The 16540-nt window shown below is 46.3% G+C and overlaps 1 protein-coding gene across 1 annotated transcript; it reads left to right on the top strand.

Moving 5' to 3' along the window:
* Positions 1–754: 754 nt before the first annotated feature.
* On the top strand, positions 755–14943 carry LOC308587911 (uncharacterized protein). The gene is made up of 8 exons (XM_081195860.1): positions 755–906; positions 5257–5376; positions 7657–7973; positions 9927–10030; positions 10783–10997; positions 12132–12242; positions 12765–12909; positions 13976–14943. Exons 1-8 carry the CDS (start codon positions 806–808, stop codon positions 14126–14128), a joined length of 1266 nt encoding a protein of 421 aa, XP_081051986.1. The 5' UTR covers positions 755–805; the 3' UTR covers positions 14129–14943.
* Positions 14944–16540: the final 1597 nt, after the last annotated feature.

Below are 16540 nucleotides of genomic sequence, written 5' to 3'. Positions count from 1 at the left end.
ACACACAAGAGTTGCGGGGGGCGGAGTTGTAAACAGTGAGGTCGGAGGGAAATGAAAGGCAGGAAAAGTACTGACGATAATTAAAATTAACATTGGCAATTCACAAAACTTGGTGCCAAAGGGAGCCTGGCATCGGTAAGCCAATTGGCACACGTGCTAAAAATCCTTTGTTTCGGTTCAGTCCACAAGCGACTATAAATTCAACCTGCTACCACGTTGCTTGGGCGCTTAGCCCGCCCTCCCCTTACGAGTAAACGTTAGTAGCTCTAATTGTGCTACAAACGTCGCAACATGCACAGTTCCACCCTTTGCTAATAAAATAAAAAGTGCATTGTCTTACGTTGCAAAAAACATAAGCATCCTCCTCCTTTTATTATTCTGGAAGACCCAACGAAGACGTTAACAATGCAATCGCTGGCATGTTTCCCTGGAAGAAAATCCCGCTCCGTTCAGTGGGTTTTACTCGTAAGTAAACGTGCACAGGATTGCAGCCCCACGAAGTGCAAGCGGCGGGGCACCGGAAGCCAAACATAGGATGTTGCGCCGCCTGGCCGTCCCTCCATCCCCGAGCCTGCTGCGTACGAGGGCGAACGCAGTTTTCCGACGAGGCGGGACGGCTGGGAGGAGAGTCCTTTTCGAATTGAAGCTCTTCCATTCGACGGCCGACTAAAAATCTGGGTGTGCCCGTCTGCTCTTCTCCAATGGGATCTCCTGTCCTAAACCACTCCCCTGCCCGAAGTATTTCTGCAGGGAGAGGAGGCGGGTTGCATTTCGGAGTTTCTGGGTCCGACTGCAAGGGACACCGATGGAGCCGTGGCTATCTGTTGGAGAAGGCGGCGCCGGTGGTGGTAGCGGTAGCGGCCGCCGGGCTTCCAAAGGGCCTGGATCCCATAGGATCCCTTGCAGGTACCTGTATAGAGAATGTGCAGGAAAGGGGTCGCTGGGCTCCTCGAGCTCCGTCCCGTCGTCCAGAGGCGCGCCAGGCCCCAAGTGCGCTCGGACGGCAGCGGCGCTCCAAAGCGGAATTTTCCCTCCGTCATGGTTGTTGGGCTGTATGCTTCCATATAGGTGGCTGGGACAGGAAGTCGGAATTGCAGGAAAGTGATTCAGCAGCACTGTTGTTTTGCTCGACAGCTGAGCGGCTTCTTCCCAGTGACTGGCAAACTTTGGCGACCTCGCTGCTAACTTGCATCTTCTTCCCCCAGCGACCGAGAACTTGTATCGCGCTTGCTTGCTTTGCAGCCCTCGGAGTTCCGGGGACCTTTATCGGCATCGGGCAAATGGGTTGGGTTTGCACCCCCGTCGGAGAGGGGTGGTGGTGGAGGAAAGATGGTGGGGGGGACTCCTTCCCGGCCTTCCCGTAGTAGTGTTGCTGCTACTTTCAGGGCGTGGCGGTGGCTGTAGTGTGGCCCGAAACAAAGCCGTGCACAACAACATGATCACGCCCTGCTTTTCGGCAGCAAAAACTTCGAGAGGGTCCCCTCCCCATTAGTCTTGTATGTAAAAGGATAGGGGAAAGCGCACGCGCGCGCGCCGTTACCGGGTGTATTTGCTTTTAAGTAAACCAAGCTAAGGAGTGGTATGTTTTGAATGGCTAGGTTCCTTGCGGCGGGGGGCGCTCGCAACTTTTGTGCAAGGAGCTTTCCAGGGCTGGTGCCTCTTAGCCAAGGGACTGAGAATTTCTAATAAACTTTTGCAAATGCTGCCCCCTTGAAAGGGGCTAGAGCAAAAGTCTTCCATAGCAAGGGCAGAGTCTGAAATAACACTCGGAACTTCATAGAGCAAGATTTGCTAGTTTTACCAACTCCAGTGCTGTTTATATACCAGTGAAGTTTTACTGGCTTGGGTCAATATATGGGAAACCTAGTTTCTTCTTGTAGCTTTAAAAAGAAATATATGCACCCGTAGTGGTTCTGCTGCTTTTAAATATGACTTGGTGTTGGGCAGTGCCTACTGAAGTGAGGGCCTACTAGGTGCAAATCGCATGCCTCGTTTTTTAGGTGGTTTATGGTTCCCTTCTTCAGTTACCATGCACTCTGCCTGCTCACCCACTTTAGAGCGCTTTGCCCACTTCAAATGTCTCCACACAAAAGGGAGGGTACATTTGCTTTGTATACAAAAGTTCCCAGGTTCAATTCCTGGCATTTTCCATTAGGGCTGGGAAGTACCCCATGGAGAGTCACTGCTAGTCAGTGTAGACAAAACTTAATCTGCCCTTTATTCTCTTTCCCTTGCCCACCTAAAACATTAAAGCTTATTTTGAAAATGGCATCGATTCTATTTGTGCACAACTGTAAACTGTAGTCTGAAACAAACTGACTTGCCACAAGCGAACAGTAAGCTGGTGGTAACCCACCTGCCACGCTGCTCTTTTCTGAGCTGGAGGAAAACAAACCACAGTTCTGGATTAGTGATGTGTGAGAACCGGGGTTCATGGTTTGTGCTTCTTCAAACAAACTACAAGTACCGGTTCCTACCCTAAGCCAGCACTGTAGTTTGTTTGTTTCCAGTTTAGAAAAGAGTGGAAAGGGGCAGGTACCATTTAAGCTGCTGCAGCCAGCCCTCTGCTCATTCCTGTTGTTGTTGTTGTTGTTGTTGTTAAAATTTCTGTACTGTACTGCCCTTCATCTGAAGAGCACAGGATAGTTTACCGTATAAAGTAAGCTGTAGTTGTTTCATACTGGCTTACGATTGTGTGCAATCTAAGCCCATACAAGCTATTTGCTTAATGCCTTTGTTGGGTGTGAAGCTGAGATGCTATCCCTGTCCCGTCTTGTAGATATACAAAGTTATCATTGGAGGTTTGGTTTATCTGAGCAAATCTGGACTCATTGCAAATGTTATTGTCTGACTATTGTAATGATTTCTTCCTGACCTTGGCCATACAGAGGAATTTCAAAGAATGCTGCCTGATTGTAGTCTGAGGATGGATGGGAGATAGTATGATGATGGCAGGAAATAATTCAACCTGCCAGGGGTGCCAAAAGGATTTTCTGGGCCCAGGACACTGTGTGTGGATTGGGCTCTATGCTCCTCTTGTGAAATATGACAAGTTTACACTACAATTTTATGTGCTTTGTGCCACATGCAAATTTCTATCATCTTTTGCAGGGCCCCAAAATAAGTCTGGGATCACAAGCAAGTAGTCTTCGAAATTAGCTAGGCGGATTTTGCACCAGGCTGTCGATCACTTGCAACCAAGTGAAGATGCCTGGACTCCAGGAGGGCACCTGACATCTCCACCATCTGGGGGTGCATGCCTGGGGATCATTGAATCTGGACTGTTTTCACACACTAATACTACATCCTGTAGAATTCCGTTATATTTTATCTGCACAATCAGAATGAATTTCAAGAACCAAATACTTTTTCTGTGTAGAAGGAGCAGTGAGCCACATTTTTGTTAATTGTTGTAGCTTGTCTTCACTTGCACCACTCCACTGTCCTGCTCACAGTTGGGAAGAATATCCCTATGTTATGAATGGTCTGTGTCACCATTAAGAAAAAGAGGTAGGAATATGCCTGTACAGTGGTACCTCGGGTTAAGAACTTAATTCGTTCTGGAGATCTGCTCTTAACCTGAAACTGTTCTTAACCTGAAGTACCACTTTAGCTAATGGGGCCTCCTGCTGCTGCTGCGCCACCACTGCACAATTTCTGTTCTCATCCTGAAGCAAAGTTCTTAACCCGAGGTACTATTTCTGGGTTAGCGGAGTCTGTAACTTGAAGCATCTGTAACCTGAGGTACCACTGTATACAGGGTGAGTCATTTAAAAGAGGCCCCATGGATACAAAGCACACATGTTCCACGGGGCCTCTTTAAAAAGACTTACCCTGTATATATGTGGATTGCCCCTGGATCAAGTGACTTTTAAATTCTCAATGTTCTTAACATAGATCAAGGTAGTTGTCTGAATTAGCCAGATGTTTAACTGATAAGTACAGTCACTCCATCATTTGAAAAATAAGACTTTATTTTACCCCAAAGTGGCAACTAGACATTCCATTTTTTCAACTGTAACCTTGGTTTACCTGTTGCTCGGTCCCAGCTCCTGCCAACCTAGCAGTTCGAAAGCACATCAAAGTGCAAGTAGATAAATAGGTACCACTCCGGTGGGAAGGTAAACAGCATTTCCGTGTGCTGCTCTGGTTCGCCAGAAGCTTAGTCATGCTGGCCACATGACCTGGAAGCTGTATGCCGGCTCCCTCGGACAATAAAGCGAGATGAGCGCTGCAACCCCAGAGTCGGCCACGACTGGACCTAATGGTCATGGGTCCCTTTACCTAACCTTGGTTTAAGGAACCATTTGGCACCAAGCTTATATAACTGAGTGTCTAATGCTGTGAACAAGACACATCTGACAGTGTGAACAGACAATGCTTTCCCCATAATTGTATTTTCATACTAGAGAAAGCTTAACCTGTTTAAATTCTGCCTGTCAGTGTTCCTAAAGACATAAGAACCATGCTCTCCCCTAATGGCAACCGATCAGTACATAATACATACTTTCTCTATGACAATGCCCATCCCTCTGCAATATAAATATGCTAAATAAAGATTTAATGTTTACATACTTGGGGAAAATTTTGTATGAAATTAATCCTGAGTTAGGAAGAGAATGAGCTCAGTCTTTGCTGCTGCCTTTTGCTTTTGTGTGGACATGCTATTGCCCAGTCCCAGCTACACTAAGATCCTGGATGTTGCCATTATTTTCTCTAGGCGACAATCAATTTCTCTGCCGGTTAAGAAGACAAAACAGCTTCAAAATGAAGCAGGAGGTTTCTTCAAAATGGCAATCCTTCTTCATTACATGAATTTTGAGAGAACTCCATAGAGTGACATATCTATCCTGCCACCTAGAAAGTTCTAAAAATGGCTTCAAAATAAACAATTTTGAAGCCATTTTGTATCTTCCCTTTGGCTTGTATGACTAAGTTTATCTAGTAGTCACCATTCACAGTTCTGACTTCACTTGTTGGCTGAAAATATTGACAGGTGGGGGAGCAAGGTCACATATCACACAAAGCTCTTGCTTTGAATGGTGCCTGCATATTTTGCTTTCTGTCATTTGTTCTAAGGAGCTAGGGACTTTATCATTTCCTTTTCATCTCTTTGGGAAGTGTTTTGTTCAACCCCAGTCCAGATTTTTGCATCTCCTATTTGGCATATTTATTTTACTGGGACTTTGGTCTCTTGGTCTCATTTAGGATTGAACTCTGATTCTTACTACAATTCTGCTTTTACTTCGTTTTCAGGAACTTTGCCCGTGGGACTTGCAGATGGGGTCAGAACTGCCGATTCTCCCATGATAGGAAGTCTACTCAGATCTGCAGATATTTCCAGAATGGGTTTTGTGATTATGGAGACCGCTGCAGGTAAGGGCTAGTTTTGTTTTCTTTTTGTGTTTTGTAAACAAACCCAAAACCACACTTCCTTCTTCCCGCTTCCTGCAAAAATTTGTTAGATTGAAGGTACTAGAAGCTTGATGATGCAATATTTTTGGATGCATTAGAACTGGTTGTCCTAGTCTCAAAGTTAAGCCTTTAAGGAAAAATAAAATTCTGGGGAGGCTTAATAAGCTGTGAACTGCACAAAAAATGCAATAGGGAGAAGGAAATTTAACTCTGTGCTTATATTGCCCACCTGTAAATATTCTGATCACTTGGGTCCAGTGGAAAGTTTGAGGGGAGATGTTATTCTACCGTCTCTAGTCCTACAGACATTGACTTGACTAGATGTAGCAGAAGCCTTTTGGAAAAGACCAAACTAAGTCCTTGAGGATAGTGCTATCAGTGGCATTATTGTAAATAGATGAGATTCAGAAGCTTGGGCATAGACCTTATGCCCTCCTTGTAAGCTTGGTGATTTGGTAGATCTCTGGTCTGATACAATAAGGCAGTATTATAAAAAAAATGTTTTGGGATGGGTAGTAAAAGTACAGTAAAACCACATGGTGCATTGGCCAAGTTGAAGATGCTTCATACTAAGGTACCTGCTGCATGATGGGTGGAGATTGTGGAAGTGGTGACTTTGCTGGGCCAACATTAGAAACAGGTGGAGGAGCAGATTATCTAGAGTGGTAATGAAGTAGATGGACCAGCACCCTCATCTGGGCTTCAGTTCTTGGTTTCTGTCACTGCTAGCTGTTCAGAGAACAGGGCTCTCTCTGAACTCTTAATGAAACTCCTCCCCTGTGATGATTTTACAGTAGCTGTCTACTGAGTTGGTCATGTCTCTCCTGACTGATACCTAAGCTGTATTAGACAAAGCTTTGGGGCTGCATTGTTGAAGGTGATGGTAATTTATATAGTTCCCCTAGGAACCTTATATTGGCTTCATAGTGTAGAACAGGAGTGTGTAACTTCTAGCCTGCAGGCCTGAGAGGCCTCCGTTTTGGGCCTGCCTGTCCCATTTTTGGCTAAGCCACACTTATCTGACATAATATATTACATCAAGTGTGGGCCAGGTACAGATGCGGCTGGATAAAAAGGGTGGGGCTTTCAAAAGCACTGTGCCTTGATTTCCTTGTTGACATTAGGTAATGGACACATGGGCAGCCCCACCCACCTGCCAAACCTGACCTGTGCAGGAAATTGGGATCTAGCCCACTAACCAGATCCAGTTTTCCACCTCTTTGTAGGTGGAAGGGAAGAGGGCATAGATGGGTAAAACGCTCACCCTTGGATATTGCATTGCCGTCATTACTGCTAGACGTTCATAAAAGAATTTTCCCCTCGTGTTCTTTTGAATTCTTCAGTGCTGTGGTTCCAAAATAGCAAAATAAACTGCAAATATGTTTGTCTCAGCCCAGGGGAGGGGAAAGAATTGCCATCAAGAGGAGAATTGGAAAATAATGTTTGGTAGAGAATACAGTGGAATCTCGGGTTGCGAATGTGATCTGTGCAGGAGGCATGTTCGCAACCTGCAGCGCCACGTCTGCGCACGCACGTGACGCGATTCGGCGCTTATGTGCAAAGTGTGATTTAGTGCTTCTGCGCGAGCGCTGGAACCTGGAAGTAACCCATTCCGGTACTTCCGGGTTTTGGTGCACCTGTAACCTGAAAACGTGTAACCCGAAGCGTCTGTAACCCAAGGTACCACTGTATTGAAATTTTAAGTTCTCATACTTGTGTCTTGGTGGTTATGAGAAAAGCCTGATTGGAACAGTGGGGATAAGTTTGTTCAGTATTGGAAACAAAACCCTGCAACTATTTTAAGAGAAGAGATATAAGAGGTTATGTAATAAAAATGAATTGGCGGGGTCAGAGGAGAGCCCTCTTCCCATCCCCCCTGCTAACTGGGCAGTGAAGCACCTGCTTAAATGGTGGCTTCTTCCTTATATATAGTGTTTATTATCCCAGCATGGTATCCCTCCCAGTGTCTGCTCCATGCTGGGGAAATGGAGTTCAGCTATATACCAAATTGTGCATAGAGTTCTAGTCATCCTGTCTTGCTGCTTGTGGAAGGCCAGCTGCTCCCTTGAATGTGTGTGTGTCGGGGGGAGATGTGTGTCTTATCTCAACGGCAGCTATTCCCTGTTTGAGCAATGAGGTAATTTTTTGTTTTTCTGGGCAAGAGGATACACTTTGTTCCTGTGCTGTGAATGAGTTGCTCCTGTGCTGTGAATGACACACTATTGGCATTCAATCTCTCAGCTACCAGCACGTCCTGGAAGCACCACCCTTGAGCAGGTGTGGCTCAGAGGCTGCCTACCATGGACTGCGTGGATTGACTGTGAACCGCCGAGGCTCGGAGCCAGCCATCTTGCCAGAAGCTTCAGTGAGGAGTTGGGGAGCGGCCCGGCGTGGCTCAGAACCAGCTGTCTCGGGCATGGCACAGCTACAGATGAACTTTGGGAGCATGAGGATGTCATTTGAGGAGGAGGATGAAGATGATGATAAAGCCATCCCTTCCTGGCACCCTCCAAACTGGGCCCTCAGTAAAGAATTTGTTCCCAGGCAGGCTGCTTCAGGTAAGCTCCTGGAGAGGCTGGTTTTTGTGGGCTTGGGTTCTTGTTGCAGCCTTTGTTGTAGCTTCTGGGGATGGACATTGTAGTGGGGCACATGAGCAAAACAGTTCTATTCCCTTGCTTCCCTATCTCCACCCTGCTTCTCACAATCTTTGTCATCTGACTGCTAACTCATAATTCTCTGTCAAGATGACTTTGTTATTAAGACACACACAATGGGATTTTGATTTGGCAATGTTCTAATGGAGTAGTGAAGGAATTTCCGCACACATGCCCCACAGTCTTGAGAAGTGCATCTGGGATCCTTAAACCAATATCCTAGTTACATGGAACATACTTTTCTGTGAGAAGCTTCTGTTTGGATAGGGCGCCATTTTGAATGACTTTATCCAGTCCCAGCCATGGAAGGGACCCAACATGACGGGCGCCACCAGGTGGCGCGTTGGAAGATGGCCGACAATAACATCTCTCTGACCCATACGAGGTAACTAAGGGGCTGCTATGGGAAGTATGCAGTCTTCCTACCCCCCCCCAGGAGACGGGGGGCACTGCCTTGCCAGCGGTGTTCACAATGCACCCCCTGATCCGAGAGATGGGGGTGCCGAACACTTGGCACAAGCCCTCGGTGAAGTCAGATCTTCCTGACGCCGATTCCAATTAGCGCGTGCTGGTTAGCTTCAGCTCGGAATTATAATTGGAAACATACGATTGGAATGAAGCTGAAGCACATATATCAAGTAATGTTCGAGAGATAAGACTGCTGATTAATGGATCTCTGTGACCGGGAGTGACGGATGGATAAGTAAATCTTCTGATGAATCACCACTAGGAGACTGCATGTTTGGAATGAAGGGGGGGTGGAGGAAAAAACTTTTTTTTTCTTTGCACGATGTGATATTAATAACCCTTCACCCCAGATAGAAATAAGATCGTTGCGTTTTTATTAATCACAAGCAGGAATTCAAGAACTGTGTGGGATGGATTATAACAGGAGAGAGGATTGGTGAACGGTGAGAAAGAGGAAAATTTTCATGACGCAGTTAAAAAATGGCGTCTCGCCAAGACAGGCTTGCCGGAGAACGAAGGACAGGGGGAGGAGAATCAGGATTATTCGAAAGAGAAGGAATGTTGGAATGCAAACTTGACCTGACAGAGCCTCCTGACTCATTTGATTTATTTGGCAAGCCTGAGAAAAGTAAAGGACAGTCCGAAGATTAATTTTTTTAATGGAAGCGCTGAACAGAGGCTGTCCCTGAGTGATATGATCTTTGGACAGTACAAAACCCACACAAAGGATGCCTGTTTTCAATCTGCTTGTGAAAATTATCAGGGATTGCAAAGAAAGGAATATACTATAACAAGAAGAGAAAGAAAGTAATAAAGGACTATCTGGATTGAACTGGATAGAGCTGTCTAATTAAAGCAGTAATATAAGTGATGTTTGGACTCGTTCGGAGTTTTGGACTCGTGCGGAGCTTGATGTATGGGTACCCCCAACAAAATTTAAATTTGGCTGTATAATTTGAAACTAATGTGATTTGGATAATGTGATGTGATTGGCCTGTTAATAAAAATTATTTTTTTAAAAAAGGAAGGGACCCAACATGACACGTTGGCTCATTCTCCAGTTCCCGTACAGCTATAATGAAAGGCCTCTTGTTTGTGAGGTGGGGAAAGGGAGCCAGGTCATCATCAGTTGGTATCTGCATGGATGGAGACAGGAAGAGACTCTTCCAATGGCATCTTTTAAAGGTTATTCATTCCAGCTTACCCCAGCTGATTCTCCTTTTCTTCCTTACATGTTGCATCTTTATCTCTTTTAAGAGAAGTGATGGGGGAGATTGTAAGCTTGTTATTCTAATGTTTGTGCGGGCCCTTGTATTTTTATACACTAGATAGAATAATAGTTGGACTGGTGGCAGCAGCGTCCTAGTTAGCTGTTTCTCTGCTGCTCAGGTTCCACATCCCATGAAGAGAGACTTGACACCACTTCCCTGATGCCAGAAGAAGCATCAGCCAAGGAGCCTGCTCCTGTGTCTGTGGTCTCGGAAGAGCCAAAGGTAGGTGGGATGCCTGCAAATGTAGAGTGATGAGAACAGACACTGCCATTTCAATAAAAACCAGTGGCATTCTCCTGAGCTCTCTGACTGAGGGATTTTGGAATGCAGTTGGAGCAGGAAAGAAGTATTGGGAGATGTGAGGTGAGACGAGAGAGGAGGGATGCTTGAAACACACCCGGATTTTTAGCATCTGCCAACCAGGTGACCTCCTGATGCTCTGGATTACAACTCTTATCAGCCCCAGCATATTAGTGAAGGCTGTCATATCATCACCCATAAACCTCTTTTGGTATGAGCTTCCAAGAAACAGGTTGTGCAACGACAGGAATTTATAACTTCAAGCTTTTGAAATGAGATTGATTAATAGAAAATCAAGTTTAGGCATGTGTGGTGGTGTTGCACCCAGCTGTGTGAAACCAGTGCAGATTTTAGGTGGATGAACTTCGGAGAAGCTGGAGTGGCATGGAGAAGGCTTCCAGGACCTGTTTTAGAAAGTACAGTGGCACCTGTAGTTACGAACTTAATTTGTTCCGGAGGTCCGTTCTTAACCTGAAACTGCTCTTAGCTAGAGGCGTGCTTTCGCCAATGGGGCGTCTTGCTGCCGCTGCGCCGCCGGCACACAATTTCTGTTCTCATTCTGGGGCAAAGTTCTCAACTCGAGGTAACTCTTCCAGGTTAGCGGAGTTTGTAATCTGAAGTGTTTGTAACTCGAGGTACCACTGTATTCTCCAACTGTTGTGTTCCTTTCCCAGGCAGTTGGTGGTTCAGAAGCGGCAGAAGCTGCTGCTTCTGCAGAGGTGCAGAAAAGCGAGGATGTGGTGTGTGGAATCTGCATGGACAAAATCTCTCAGAAGACCTTGCCTCAGGAGCGTTTGTTTGGCATTCTTCCAAACTGCTCCCATGCCTACTGCGTGACCTGCATCCGAAAGTGGAGAAAAAGCCGGGACTTTCACAATGCGGTGATTAAGTAAGTGCTTCATGGCCCAATTGCTTGCCTTGTGCTTGTGTAAACTGCGTCTTCTGGCAGGTTGCTGTCTGAAGTGTGTAGACTGGGTATTGGCAACCTTTGGCCGGGGATCTCCCACAACTGGGGCCCCAGCTGTTTTTGGACTACAACTCCCATAATTCCTAGCTAGCAGGACCAGTGGTCAGGGATTATGGGAGTTGTTCTGCAAAAGCAACAAGAGGCCCAAGTTTGGGAAACCCTGCTTTGACCCATCAGATGTCGACAAACAGCAACCATCATCATCGCTGTCCGTTGGCCGTGCTTGCTGGGACTTGTAGCTTTAACCCCCTTTGTGAAGGCACTTTTTATCAAGGAGGTTTCTGGCTCTGCGGTTCTGGACCGCACCCCCAGAAGGTTGCTGTTAGGCTTCCATGTTGCTAAGCGTTCTGATGTTAGTGCAGTTGGGTTAGAGCTTGGTTCTAATGACGCAAATGTTGCAGGTTTGATCTCCGTACAGGACTTCTGCATATTCTTGCATTGCAGGGGGTTGGACAAGATAACCGGGACCACATAACACTGGTCCTGAGAGATCTGCACTGGCTCCCAGTACGTTTCCGAGCACAATTCAAAGTGTTGGTGCTGACCTTTAAAGCCCTAAATGGCCTCGGCCCAGTATACCTGAAGGAGTGTCTCCACCCCCATCGTTCAGCCCGGACACTGAGGTCCAGCGCCGAGGGTCTTTTGGCGGTTCCCTCATTGCGAGAAGTGAGGTTACAGGGAACCAGACAGAGGGCCTTCTCGGTAGTGGCGCCTGCCCTGTGGAACGCCCTCCCATCAGATGTCAAAGAAATAAGCAGCTATCCTATCTTGAAAAGACATCTGAAGGAAGTTTTTAATCAGGGAAGTTTTTAATATTTAATGCTGTACTGTTTTTAATATTTGATTGGGAGCCGCCCAGAGTGGCTGCGGAAACTCAGCCAGATGGGTGGGGTATAAATAATAAATTATTATTATATAAGATGAACCTCATGGTCCCTTCCAACTCTACAATTCTTTGATTCTATGATACGCAGATTGCTTTGGGCCAGAAGCAGAGTGATTGCCCTTCTAGGGTTTGTCTGGGTATATTATATCCTCTCTATGTGCATTCCTCAGGGGCTGCCCAGAGTGCAGAGTCACTTCAACTTATTTCATCCCCAACCAATACTGGGTTTCTGATTCAGAAGAGAAAGAAAAACTGATCGAGAATTTCAAGGCACGAACCAGGTAAGCAGCTAGGTCACTTCAACAAAAAGGTCACTAAATATGTCTAAGCATCTAGGTCCTTGTTCTCCAATCTTGAAACCATTGGCAATAACTCTGAGAATGCCAGGCTGCTGACTGGCTTCGTGAGATGAAACTGGTGTTCTCACTGTGGTCATTTGCTTAAGAGCCAAATAGGAATTAGACTGGCTTGATTAAGGGTCGAATAACTTAATCCATGTGCATACACTTTGGTGTTCCCTTCATGGTTAAGTATGCCTTGCTGTAATGCCCATGATTCTGCCTGCACACCCAAGCTCCATGCTCCAAAGCTAGCCTCAGTTCTGGGTTGATGTTGATGTGCAGCAGCCTTCCCCAGGTGGATGCCCTTCAGTTGTTTTGGACTACAGCCTCCAAAGCTGTGCTGACTAGGGGTGGAGGGGGTGGAGGAACCAAGCTAAGTAAGTCTGATCTGCAATATTTATTCAGATTTCTGAAAAGACTCACGCCTCTTGTGGCCTAATTTCATGATTTTTATTCCCCTAGCAAAATAAGGTGCAAGTTCTTTGTCAGAAGCAATGGTCACTGCCCCTTTAAATCAGAGTGCATCTACCTTCATGAGCTGCCTGGAGGTCGGCTCCCGGCTGCAAAGCCGCAACAGAGGCCTGAACGGCGGAGACGGCGGACCGTTGTAAGTAGCAAACTCCTTGATGCAGTCATGATACGGCAAGCCATTATAAGCTAGTCATTGAGAGGTAGGGTGTCCTTCCTAAGATATTTTGCTTCCCAAAGCCCTCCATACTTAGGATCCCTATGGGATGCAACATGGAAATGCACACACACTGCCTTGAGAGGCAACTGCCTCGGTAGTCGCTGGTCCAGCCCTAGGCATTTCTGTTCATCAAGTTTGTTTTCTGGGGGTTGAAGATGACAGCAGCAGGCTAAGTTGGTGGTTCTCAACTGGCATACTTGGGGCTACTGCCCCTGCTCACATTGCTTCCCAACCCCCAACTTCCTTCCCCTATTCCATGGTATCCCTATTGACTAGGGTTTCCCAAACGTGGGCCTCCAGCTGTTTTTGAACTACAACTCCCACTATCCGTTCAATAAGCCCCATGTAATCCTTTCTCCTCCTACTTCCACCAGCCCTCTCAGATGCCACACATATGTCTCTCCCACCTGTCAACGCGTACATCTCATACAAACTGACAGCTCTTTGCCGCCCGCCAGCTCCCTTCAAGAGCCCCCCATAAATCCTGCCGTGCCCCCTTCCCACTTCCACCGGGCCTGTTTTAGCAACAACACAGATTATGGGGGCTCACAGCGTATCTGCAGCCTTGACTCAGACCAGGTTTGCTGCAGCTGCTGCCCTTCCTTCCCTCTCCTTCCTTCATGCCTGTTCCCCAGAGTGCCGCCATTGATGGAGGTTGGTGGTGGCATTCACGAAGGAGATAAAGACTTTCTCCCCTTCACTCTCCTCTCTGCTGCCAGTGGTGGTAGCGACGACAGGGAGCATGGGAATGCCTGGCTGGCTGCTTCCCCCACCTCAGGGCTCCTCAGGCGTTGCCTTGCAATGTTGTGTGTGTGTGCATGTGCACTCAATTGCCAGCATGACGGCGGATAAGTACAAATTTAGTATATAGAAGCATGATTCCTTTAGCTTTTCTAGTGAAATGTGTCTATGCATTCTCTGTTCCGTGACAGATCAGTGGTGTGATTTCATCCAAAAGCCTTCTTTCTTGTGTCCTATATTGCAGGCCTTTAACCCATCTCCATCTGACAGCTCGGATGAAGATGATGACGATATGTACTTCATCCAGTGGGCTCTGACTGTTGCACTGTTGCAGAGGGAGAGGGACTTTGACTATTCAGACTTTCTCATTTGGGATTCGAGTGATTCTTCCGACTAGATGATGACGGTGATGACGACATCATTGGAGGCTGCGGGAACAATCTTACTGACATGTGAAGCTGTGGCTTGGGGAGAATGGGTGGGAAAGGAAGGGATCTTGATCAGTTGAATGGTTGTCTGGGGGGGCTCTTAGTTGTCTGGCGGGTCTTCATTGCATTTTGCCTGGAATCCGTAAGCTGGGAGAACATAGTGCAAGGACCTGTTTTATGTTGGGAAGGCCTCCTGATTCCACAGGGCAAGATAATGGCTGTCACCACTGTTGGCATACGGTATCTTAACACATCACCCAAGTGCACTGCCATTCTCCTATCCCTTGCTTGGCTATATCTTCACGTTCCTTTTCCCCGCCCTCAACATTTTATCACATCCTGGGCTTCCCAGCATTGGGATCCATGAAGACCCTCCCAGCTGTATCTCTTCTAGGAGGGTGCCAGGTTCTGCTAGTGCTCAGGAAGTCTGTGTATACTGGAGACACTGAGTTTTCAGGTGTGTTCATGGTGCTGCTAGTTGTTTCCTCAGGAAGGCAGGCTTGCTGAGCAGTGCTATTATCTTCAGCAGGCAGCACCTGCATCTTGCTTTTTGTCTAGCAGTGCTATCGGGTATCTATCGTAGGCTTACGGAGGAGGGGTGTAACATAGGGTAGTGTGAACTAAATCTTGAATTTTTATTGATGCAGTGATCAACTTAGTATTGGAGGCTTAGAACCTGGTGATTTAAACCCTTAGGATCTGGGATCAGTAAGCCCCCTGAATGTATTTTTAATCCTAGAAGGATCGGGAGAGAGTATCAAATAAAATGAGCTTTAAAAATGTAGCCATGCAAAGTCTCTTTTTCTACCCCTCTGTTAACTTGTTAAAACGTGTTGTAGTGTATGAACACAAATATATTCAGTTTTTTTCTGTCTTCTATAGTATCCTAGTCCGTCCTGTCCCCCGAAAAAATATTGCACATCTCTAGCTACATGACTGTCAGGATGGTAACATTTAACACTGCTAGGCACTCTCTTGGCCTGTGGAGAAAGTACCAAGGAGTGCAATTTTAGTGCCATTCAAACAACATTCCTAAGCATGCAAACTTGCCAGTGCATTCTCCAATCTGATGTAGTCAATAGAGGCTGCCCCCACCCTGAAATCTGAGTCCAGAGACTTGGTACTTCCAGCTAATGTAAGACGTTTCCCCCCCTGAAGGCCACCTATGCTTTTGGCTGATTACAGCCTGTTCTCCCTGCGTTTCTTCTTTTGTGACCACCCTCCATAAATAAGTGACTATTTGAAACCTATAAAGGCTTCAGCTTGCACCAGTGTCTGGGTTCTTCTAAGATGCTTACGTTGACACTCAGAATGTTTAAATGCTGAAGAACCATTTCCTGTCCTCCACTGTGTAGGCAAAACATGTCCTTGATTCTTTCCAGTAGTACTAGTGAGATCATTCTATTACTAAATTACAGCACTCAAACCCATGACATAACCTGACCCAAATAACTATCAGGTTTTGTCTTGGTTCATGCAAAACCTGTTCCAGTGAGTACATCACCAAGGCTTACAAAACTTGTTTGGATAGACAAGCTGTAAATCACACATAATTAAATTGTGTCCGGCTACTTGAGTATGGCAGCTACCAAGTCCTGCCTTGTGGATGTACTAAATTTGCTCTGATTGAAATTTTCCCTGTTGGAAAGCAATCCCATTTCATCTGTCCCCCAGCTATGCAGAGGATGGGCTAGGCTGTATGTGGAAGAATTTAGTTTCTAAACTTAAGCAAGTGGTGAAAGCAGTTGCTTGTCTTGAGACCATGAATCCCAAGGATGTGTCACTGCAGGATTTCCAAGATTTAGAGTTGGAAAGGGACTGCAAGGGTCAGCTTGTCCAACCCCCTTCAATGCAGGAATCCTGCCCACAGCCAACCCTGGATGGGCTTGAACCACCAACCTGGTTAATAGCCAGATGCACTGACCCACTGCGCCACAGGAGTCCCGTGTATATATAAGCAATGTAGGTTATTTTCACTGTAATACATTTAATTTTAAATATTTGTTTTTCGGTTTTTTTAAAGCATTCTCTTGGTGTGTGTTGCTTCTCCAAAACAAAACAAAATAGTGAAACAGGATTACATATGAGTAAACGTACATGAAACAGGAAAAGTGTATGACTTACTTAGAAGAAGAGTTTGGATTGGATTTCACTCCCTTTATGGAGTCTCAAAGCGGCTAACATTCTTTCCCTTCCTCCCCCACTGCAAACACTCTGTGAGGTGAGTGGGGCTGAGAGACTTCAAAGAAGTGTGACTGGCCCAAGGTCACCCAGCAGCTGCATGTGGAGGAGCGGAGACGTGAACCCGGTTTCCCAGATTACGAGACTACCACTCTTAACCACTACACCACACTGGCTCTCAAACTTAGGTTTTCACATGG

The sequence above is a fragment of the Podarcis bocagei genome (assembly GCF_964188305.1).
Source record: "Podarcis bocagei genome assembly, chromosome: 5".
Lineage (NCBI taxonomy): Eukaryota > Metazoa > Chordata > Lepidosauria > Squamata > Lacertidae > Podarcis > Podarcis bocagei.
Note: the sequence above shows the minus strand (reverse complement) of the source record. Positions and strands in the feature narration are given on the sequence as shown.